Below are 9,435 nucleotides of genomic sequence, written 5' to 3'. Positions count from 1 at the left end.
GGGGCAAAATGCAAATATTTAAGCTAAGTGCTCTCTTACACTCCTGCTGAAGCCTGGACATGTCCGTGGGATCTGCCTGCCAGGAGATCCCTTTGCTATATTTGGGTGACCTTTGCTAGGGATGAAACTTCACCTAATTACACCTGCAGGGCTCAGCAGGCAATGGCCACATCCCACAGGAGTGATCTCTGCTCCAAAGGGTGCTTGGCAGGCAGGTGTGCCCCTGCAGGGGATGGGGAGCCTTCCCAGGTGGATGGATCGGGATAACACCGGGCTGTGGGAGCAATTTCCCAGGGAGCTGATGAGCACAGCCCAGCCAGAGCCCTGGGACTGTCTGCTGAGCAGCCTGGCTTACTCCTCTGAGGATGCCCTTCTGATCTCTCCAGGAGTATTTGCTTCTCCATTCCCTACCTCAGATAGTGGGTGAAGATATTTTGTCTAAAATACCCCTGTTTGTCCTACAAAATTTGACAAATCACACCACTGTGCATCTGCTGACCCACTTGTGATGTGAAAATGATAAAAGCAGCCTCGCTTTTTACTGAAACACCTCCATTGTTTGGAGATGTTGATTTGAATGAGTTTTGAGGTGTTTTCCCGTTTACTGTTAGGACAATTTCAAGGAGTAAATCACATTATTATTTTAACAGAGCCAGAGGAGAAGAGCTACTCCACATTTTCCAGTTACACCTTTTACAGTGCTCACCCAGCACAGATACCACAATTTCACATCTCATCAGTCTGGCAGGCTCCAGGATAACCAACCCTTCTCCTCTTCAAACTCCCATTTATTTTCTAGCCTAGATGGTGAATAAAATCCATGTGCACATATACATCTATATATACAAATAAATAGTTATTGTATTTAAAAATACTCTTTTAACTATTTATAAAACTGAAAAGGGATTGGCTGCCTCCTGAATAATGTTAGGAATAAAATATTCCCCAGCATTTCTGCACATCAAAGCAATGCTCAATGAAGTGTGACATGATGAGAATTCTCTGAGATTCACAGGGGCCAGGACTTTATCCATGAATAAAATGGGAACCATTTCTGCAGAGACAGAGTCCAAACTTTGGCAAAGGAAGTTTTAATAGATTTTTACATGACACAAAGCCAAAAGTATCCAGAAATGACTGATGTCTCAAATTCCATGGCAAAAATCCAACGGAGCCCAACAGAAGATTTTCTCTTGACTGCAGTGGTGATGAGATCGGTTATGAGGGAGCAAAAACCAGCTTTTGATGTTTGGTATCCATTTTAACATAATAAAACATGTTACCAACAGCGTTAGAACACCTCATTCACACAGTGCTTCTTGGAAAAGCAGCGTCAGGAGAAAATTAGAGAGGGAAATTCTCCAGGAGCTGGTGAGGGAAACCTCTGACTGCTCATGAACCGCTCTGGATTTTGAACTGCTCCTTCCCCACCAGAGCGAGGCAAAATTGCTGCCTTTGTACATATTTTGTTGGTTCTAAACGTGACACTCGCTCCCTCTGCAAGCTGTTATTACAACCAGTGCCATCAGTATAGTTGCACTCCATTTGCTGAAATAGATGAGTTAGTGGTTAAGTAATAAAATACAAAATTACCTCTTAAGGTGGTGTGTGACATTATGGGGAGAGTTCTCCAAACCTCTTCACTAACACAGGTCATTAGTTGCCTTTTGCTTAATATTTTCCTCAGATTCCAAGCTCTTTCTGCTCCATGGACTGGTTTTAGTCCAATGAAATAAAGACACTCCATTTCCAAAATTTATAGGGTTCATTTATTACCTCTAGTAACATATTATACTGTATAAATACTCTATCCTTGTTATATGTCCTTTTAAAAAAGCGATAACTTAGAAGATCACATTAGACAAGAAGTATAAAAATAAATATGCTCATTATATGCATTTATTACAAATTATAACCCTTCCCAGAAGGGAGAGAAATATAAAATACTTATGAAGTATGTAAAATCTATAGTAATATATTTTACTATATACATATGGAAAGCCATATTCTCTCATGGTCTATGGACTGGCACAATCTTCAATGATGTGAATGCTGGCATTTTGCTGTGGATGGACCTGCTATCCCTCAGCTTTGCCTTCCCACCTGATCAGTGACTGAGCTCTACAAACCCAGCAGAGGCCTCAGATGATGTTCCCATTCATGATGGTTTGGGGTTTTTTTTGGTTTTTCCAACTCATATAATATCCATTGGCTGGGGTAAGGCCAAAGGTTTGAGTGTGAAAGCACGGCTGGAATGCTCCCACACTCCACGAATCTGTTTGGCAGGAAGGCAGGACCAAGCTGGAATCAGAAAAGCCAGTGGAAGGTATGCAGAAGGCACAAAGAGCAACTACTCAGACTCAGATTTCCACTTTTCCAAGCCTCTGGATTACACGTCACCACAATGGCACTGGAGTGGCTGAGACAAATGGACAGGCACATTGGGATGACATAAAGGTACTTTAAAAAAAGATGAAATTCTAGTGATTTCTGGGGTTGATATTTGTTCTTGGTATTTCTTACTCTTGACAGGTAGAGAATATGGCTTTATTTTTATATAAAACTATTCTCTGAAACAATAGCAGCCATGAATGACATAGTTAAAGCTCCTTTTTCCAATCTTGTTTTTTGCCCTTTGTGAGGTAGGTAAGCCCTGACCAATTATTTTAAGCTATCTTTTTCCCTCCCCTTCCTACAAGTGGGGATTTGATCAGTACCACAAGATAAATCCAAAAGAAGGGAGAAATAACCAAACCCCAAAATGTTTGCTGAAATGCATCTCACTGCTCACGTTTGGCTTAATTTATAACAGATTTTAAAAAAGGCAATTCTGATGCCTTTGGGCCTTATCTGCTAAAGAGAAATGAACGACATGGGCCTGCTATCCCATCCAACTTTCAGGTGGCAGGGGATTTTTGGGATGCAAAGCCAACTCAAGCCGTTTGCACTGTCCCACCTCAACGGATCTTGAATTTTTTTAAGCAAAAACACACGTGCTGCCTCTGGCCCTCTTTTGTGTTTTTCAGTGCACTGGTCTGAAGGAAAAAAATAAAATAAAATTATAAAAAACCAACGTTTTAGCTTTCCCAAGCCGCCCTATCTAGCTGCAGTCCGTGGCGTTGCAAAAGTCTATCAGGTGCTTGGGTTTCTTGGAGGGCTCACAGCTTTCTTGGGGCAGCACGCTGCCATCGGAAGAGACACATTTCAACAACCTCTTCTTGAAGCCTTTCCCACAGGTCTTGGAGCAGGGGGACCAGTCCCCCAGCTGCCACTGCGGGCAGGGCACGTCGGCGCAGGGCCGCAGGTTGCTGGGCTTCAGCTCGCGGGCGCAGTCGGCGGCCGGCCGGCCCCGCGGGTCCCGGCACTCCACGGCACGCCGCTGCCAGCCCGAGCCGCACGACTTGGAGCACTCGCCCCACTCCTCGATCACCCACTCCGAGGAAATGATCTCCCTGATGGCGTTGAAGGATTCCTTCTTCCTGCCGGCCGCCTTGTCCGCGCCGGGCTGCGCCGGCTTCTTCACGAAGTAGGTGAACTTGATCTTGGGCTGCGGCAGGTCCCCCACCGTCAGCACCTGGATGGTCAGAGGCTCCTTCAGGGGGCTGAAGCTGCGGATGCGCTCCAGGGCGGCCGAGGAGCCGCTGTAGCGCAGCACGCTGCCCTTGTAGGTGATGTCCTGCTCCAGCGTGGACAGCGTGTAGTCGCCGTTGAGGACGTAGGTGCCGTCGGCGGCTTTGATGGCCAGGAAGCTGCCGTCGTGCCTCGCACCCCGGTGGTTCCGCTGCTTCACCTCGATGTTGGTCGCCCCCGCCGGGATGGTGACCACGTCGTGGTAGCCAGGTCTGCCAGGGAGAAAAGAGGAACACTGAGTCCTCTGCTCCTCCCTGGGAAGGGGGAAAAAAGCCTCCCAGCACATGGCTAAACCATGTGTGAAGTCAAGGCATTCAGCTTGGTAAGGGGTGAATCCCACCCAGGCTAAACCATGTGTGAAGTCAAGGCATTCAGCTCAGTAAGGGGTGAATCCCACCCACACAGACCAGGTGGGGCAGAGCCCTGCACTCACTTGGCTCTAACGAGGGTGCCAGACACCTTCTTGCAGGTGGAGCCGTTGCCCCCGCAGATGCCGCACTTGTCGAACTTCTTGTTGGAGCCGATGGTGCGGTCGCAGCCAGCCTTCACACACTGTCCCTGCACGCACACAGACGTGGAGTCGGGGCTGCACGGAGTGCCATCCACCACCTGGGGGACACAAGGAGCCTTGTGACAACAAGCACAGCGCTCTGAAACTGCCCAAAGCGAAACACGGACAGGTGAGAAACCCGCAGCACCTCCCGTTTTCAGGGCTTTGGAAACTGAAAACCAGAGCAGCCCACAGGTAGCTGGAGGTATGTGGTGCTACTTCTTCTCACTTTCAAAAATGGTGCCATGGTGAGAGGAGAAAAAACCCCTCAGTTTTCATTAACACCTTCCCCCAAAACAGCTACTGTTTTACTGATTTCATATGAAAAAAGCCCCATTGCTTTCTAGTGTCACTAGAAGGCAGACATGTCCTCAAAGCACACTGCCAGCGTTGCTTTTAATGCTGTTCAGCACATCCTTTATTTCTAGGAGTGCTGTTCCACAAAAACCCTCTGTGTCATCGCCCTGGTAGTTCCTGGCTTTCACCATCTGATGACAGCAAATTCAAGTAGCTATGCAAGATGAACATTTTTCCTTGTGTTTATTTTCAGCTGTCAGCATATTAGTAACCAGTATGAGAAAGCACCAATGTTCTGGCAAAGATCCCTCAGAGTTTTCCAAACCTATCTCAATGCAATCAGATTGGTGGAAGGAAACCAGGGCGGAGTGGGTAGAGGAGGTGTGTCAAAACACTTAAAGCATGCTTGCAATTCCTCCAGCTGTACATGGAGGAATAATCAAGCTTAAATATGAGAAACACAATTTCAGATTTCTACACTGCTTGACTCCTCACACAAAGAGAGAAAATAAAAACCCTCCTCAGGTCAGCTGGAAGAGGTGCAACTTTGAAATACCTTTGGCTGTAGAACAAAGAAGTATCCTGTTCCTTTGGCTCTGCAAACCAGCTTGCATCTGTCCTTTGGAGACACACCAGCAAACTTGGGTGTCCACTCCACTGCAGGTCCACTTCCAAAAGCAGACTTGGAAAACTCGTTGTGCTTTTCACACTGTTCCTCCCTGAACGTTTTGCCTGCAGGCAGAGAAAAGACAGGTGGGCATGAGATCATCTCTGTCCATGCTCTTCCTCCACAGCGCACCAATCCTGGGTGTCAAAAATGGGGAAAAATTACCGTTGTTGTCGGGGCAGTCCTCGATGTTGCAGGACCTGTACTGCACCCGCTTCCCTTCGCAGTACTTGCCCCCGTTCCTCGGGATGGGGTTGTCACACTCCCTGAAGGAATACTGCACTCCTCCGCCGCAGCTCCGGGAGCACTCGCCCCATGCCCCCCAGGACCCCCAGCTCCCATGCACCGGCGTCTGGAACCACAACAAAAAGCAGGATGCAAGTTAATACAGGAAACCACAGACAAAACCACACCATGAAAGGCATCATCGTGCTCATTTTTACCCCAACTCATTAGAAAAACCTGCCCCAGATTTGTTTATTAGCACTGAAACAACCCCTTCCAACAGATCCCTCCCACTGCAGCATTCCCCACACGGCTCTGCAACCCAAGCTGCACCCATTTCTTTTTCACTACTTACATCATAATGCTTCTTCTCAGTCTTATTCACACACTTGCCATTCATGCACCACTTCCCTTCCCCGCAGCTGGTGCCGTCTGCCCAGGGGAAGTGTTTGGTTTGGCACACGAGCAGCCCTCCCGAGGTGCCGGTGCACCACAGCGTCGTGCACGTACTGGCTGCGTCGGGGCAGTGCTTGGACTCATCTCCAAACGTGAACTGGCACTGCCTGTTGGCATCGTACAGCGTGCCTGGCAAGTCTGAAGGGAGCTGGATGGGCCTGTGGGGCTTGTCCAGCAAACACTCCCCTGAAAAAGTTGAAAAAAGAAGGAAAAAAATAATTAAAAAAAAAGAAGTCAGATGATGCCGTGGGTTCAGTTTTAAAAGGGAGCAGCATTTGCTTTGTAACAGAAGCCTTTGAGCCCATTTGTGCCACCATTTTTGGAAAAATAGGGCTCTTCTAAACTCATTGACGGCATGCAAAAGGTTAAGTCTATACTGAAGCAGAAAGCACTCTTAAAAAAAAAAAAAAAGCAGCAAAGCAGTAAAGCACAAGAGCTCAAACACCCCATGAATGGAAAGCTTAATAACCTTACCATGACCGTTATCCAAAAATGTTGTAATCATGTAGGCACTGCATGGAGACCAGGGCTGGCTGCGGTCCAGGTTGGAGAGCATGGATGCCATCATGTGGAAATCCCGGCTCATTCCATTGATGCCAGCACACTGCTTTGCATCGTCATGAGGCATGTTAAACACGTGGCCTTGGAGAAAAGGAGAAAAGCAAAGTCTGTGACTTTAGGAAGTCTGTCCTATGCATTACCAACAGTATTTCAACAACAGTATTCTGCTCACAGCCTGGTCTGTAATTAATAACCCGAATCTGAACACTCCCAGATTTCAAGCAGATGGCACTGGATCTTCTCTCCCCTTATTTTTTTTTTTTTTTTTCCCCTCTGCAGGCACACACACAGCTCTTGCAGACAATGCTGTGCAGGCCGGATTTGCTTTCCAGAGTCCAAGCCTGCTCCAAGACAGGGCTTTGCCTCTTCCCGACTGCTCCGGGGAGGTGCAGGCTGGGCTTTACGGCATCAAGCTGACTTCAATTAATCCCAGGGAACGGCTTTGCAAAGTTTCAAGTACCTAATTCGTGGGCTGTTGTGAAGGCAGCCTGCAAACCATCGTCTTCTATGATAGAGCAACTGCGGTTTAGATCACAAACTGTTCCCACATCAGCCATCCCAAGAGTATCACATGTCTTGGCACCGCACAGGTCCTGTAAAAAAAAGGCAGTTTCATTATTAATCAGATCAGAGACTTAACCTTGGCAAGAACCATCCAGCCCTGGCAGTTTGCCTTTACTTATGGAAAGAGCATAAATATTCAGCACTTCAATGGGTATGATGGCAAAAATCTGTCTCTGGAACATAGGCGAGGGTTACACGTAGAAATGAAATGCGTAATTTCCATCTGAAATCTGCTAAAAATATATGGGGCAGGAGCACAGTGCACAATCGGTGAGTTTAGAAGGACAGTGCACAAATCGTGAGCTTCACCAGATGTGGTGCAAACAGCAAAAAAAATAAAAATAAAAATGAATGAAACAAAAAGCAGCTCATCTAATTTTTAGCCTGCTTCCCTGCAGCTGTGGTGACACACGACTGTCCCTGGACACGTTTTTGGAGGTCTCGTGGCAGAGGGAGCCTCCCCGGGGTAGGGAGCAGTGGGCGTGGGGCTGGATGTGACCTCGGTGTCCCTCACCTGCCTGGTGAAGAGGATGGCCGTGTCGTAGTGCTCGGCGTGCCTGTCGCTGGGCGGGTTGTGCTGCTTCTGCCAGCTGCAGAAGTTCCTCAGAGTCAGGGCGGCGTTGGAGGAGATATCCGGGCCCTTGCGCTCCTCGTAAATGACCATGATCTTCACCACCACGAGGCTGATGGAGTTGCGGATGCTGGGGTGCTTGTAGAGCTTGGCGGCCACGGAGAGCAGGGTCAGCAGGTAGTGCTTCAGCCCGCTGCCGTGGAACTCGGCCATGGACTGGTCGGCCACCAGCATCGTCTCCACGTAGCGGGGGCTGGACACGAACCTCTTCTTCCTCCTGCTTCTGGTTTCTGCGTTAAAAAAAAAGGACGGGAGGGTCGGAGAGCGCAGGTGAGCACGGCAAGAGCGCGCACCCACGGACGCTCAAGATGCGCACCCGAGGCTTGCGCGATCCCCGCACCCAGCTGGGCACCTCGGGGCGGGACGCGGGGCGAGCAGCGCCGGGGCATCCCCGCCAGAACCCCCCGGCCCTCCCGGTCCCCCCGGTACCTGCGGGCTCTGCGGGCTCCGGCCCCTGGGCGCCGGGCCCCGCCTCGGCCACTGCGCAGCGTGCAGCGGGGGCGGCCCGCGGGGCGCCGCGGAGGCGCAGGAGGTGCGGCCCGTGGCGGTGCTCGGTGCCGGCCGCGGGCTGGATCAGGTACTGGCGGCCCCGCAGCGAGAAGGCTCCGCGCAGCCCCGCGCACAGGCTGAGCGCCGCCGCCGAGCCGGGCTCTCCGTTCACCGTGCCGGAGTAGAAGCAGCGGGAGAGGTCGTCCTCGGGCGGCGGCGGCGGCCCGCCCAGGTACTGCAGGGTGAAGTCCGGGGCCAGGAAGCTGCTGTCGGGCTCCAGCTCCAGCGTCAGGCGTTCCCCGAAGGCCTCCAGGCGGAAGCGCTCTCGGGCGCCGGGCGCGCCCAGGCGCCGCGGCAGCACCAGCGCCCTGCGCTCGGCGCTGCACAGCCCCAGCAGAGCCGCCAGCACCGGCGCCAGCGCCGGCAGCCGCCCCCCGCTCCTCATCGCTGGGCGCGGCCCTTCTCCTCTCTTTATTTCACTTTATACAGGGATGGATGTGGAAGATGTGGGTTTTTGCTTTCAGGTTTTGGGGGGTGTCTGAGTCTTTCTGCCGGCGGAGCGCCGCGCGGGAGCCGTGTCCCGCGGTCACTGCAGAGGCGGCGTCGGCTTCCCCATGGCCGGGGCGCGGCGGCGATGCCGGGGAGCGCGGCTGTGCGAGGGCAGCGCTGCCCCTCGCTCCGTCCCTCTGTCTTCTGTCCTGCTCCGGCTGCCGCTTCTCCTGCCCGCCTCCTCCTCCTCCTCCTCAGCCTTCCCCGGCTGCAGCAGCGGCGGGCGGGGAGGACGCTCCGGCGAGTCTCCGGCAGCCCCGGGACGGTCCCGCCTGCACTTCCAGGGCGCCGAGGAGCCTCCCGTCCTTTGCGGAGCGGAGCGCCGTGGGCCCGTCCGCCTCCGCCGTGCGGGGTGAGTGCGGGAGCGGGGCTCGCCGCCGCCCTTTATGGGGTCCGGCCGTGCCGCCCCCAGCCCGGCGCTGCCGCCGCTGAGATCACTGCGTGCGTAACGCGCCCGCGGGCGGCCCCCGCCGCGCCGCCCTCCTGCCGCCCCCGACGGGGCGGGACGGCACCGACACGGCCCGGGGTCGGCCCCCGGCTGCCGCAGCGGGCTGGGCTGCGCCCCTTGCCTGCCCCCGGGGTGCTCTGTGCCCGGCTCCGAGCGCTGCGCCCCGCGGGGAGCTCGCGGGGCAGCGCCTGGATGCGCTGCGGGTCCGGCCCCCGCCCCGCGGGGCTCGGGGAGCGGCAGGTGGACGGTCCGGAGCTCCTGGGGCGGGGGAGGGAAGGGGACACATCCCTGCTCGCCTTGCTGGTTTTTCCTCCTATTTACCTTCTTTATCTTTTTTATTTTTTTTTCTTTTTTCATTTTTAATACCG

At 52.6% G+C, this 9,435-nt stretch overlaps 1 protein-coding gene across 1 annotated transcript; it reads right to left on the bottom strand.

The window, feature by feature from the left end:
• Nucleotides 1-1,075: 1,075 nt before the first annotated feature.
• On the bottom strand, nt 1,076-8,973 carry ADAMTS1 (ADAM metallopeptidase with thrombospondin type 1 motif 1). Its single transcript, XM_058851331.1, has 9 exons — nt 8,011-8,973; nt 7,465-7,811; nt 6,847-6,979; nt 6,300-6,467; nt 5,725-6,011; nt 5,310-5,496; nt 5,034-5,209; nt 4,064-4,239; nt 1,076-3,842 (listed from the first exon to the last, which is right to left on the bottom strand). Exons 1-9 carry the CDS (start codon nt 8,513-8,515, stop codon nt 3,101-3,103), a joined length of 2,721 nt encoding a protein of 906 aa, XP_058707314.1. The 5' UTR covers nt 8,516-8,973; the 3' UTR covers nt 1,076-3,100.
• Between the last annotated feature and the right edge of the window lie 462 nt (nt 8,974-9,435).

Source organism: Poecile atricapillus, chromosome 1 (assembly GCF_030490865.1).
Source record: "Poecile atricapillus isolate bPoeAtr1 chromosome 1, bPoeAtr1.hap1, whole genome shotgun sequence".
Lineage (NCBI taxonomy): Eukaryota > Metazoa > Chordata > Aves > Passeriformes > Paridae > Poecile > Poecile atricapillus.
This window is presented reverse-complemented; position numbering and strand designations above follow the sequence as displayed.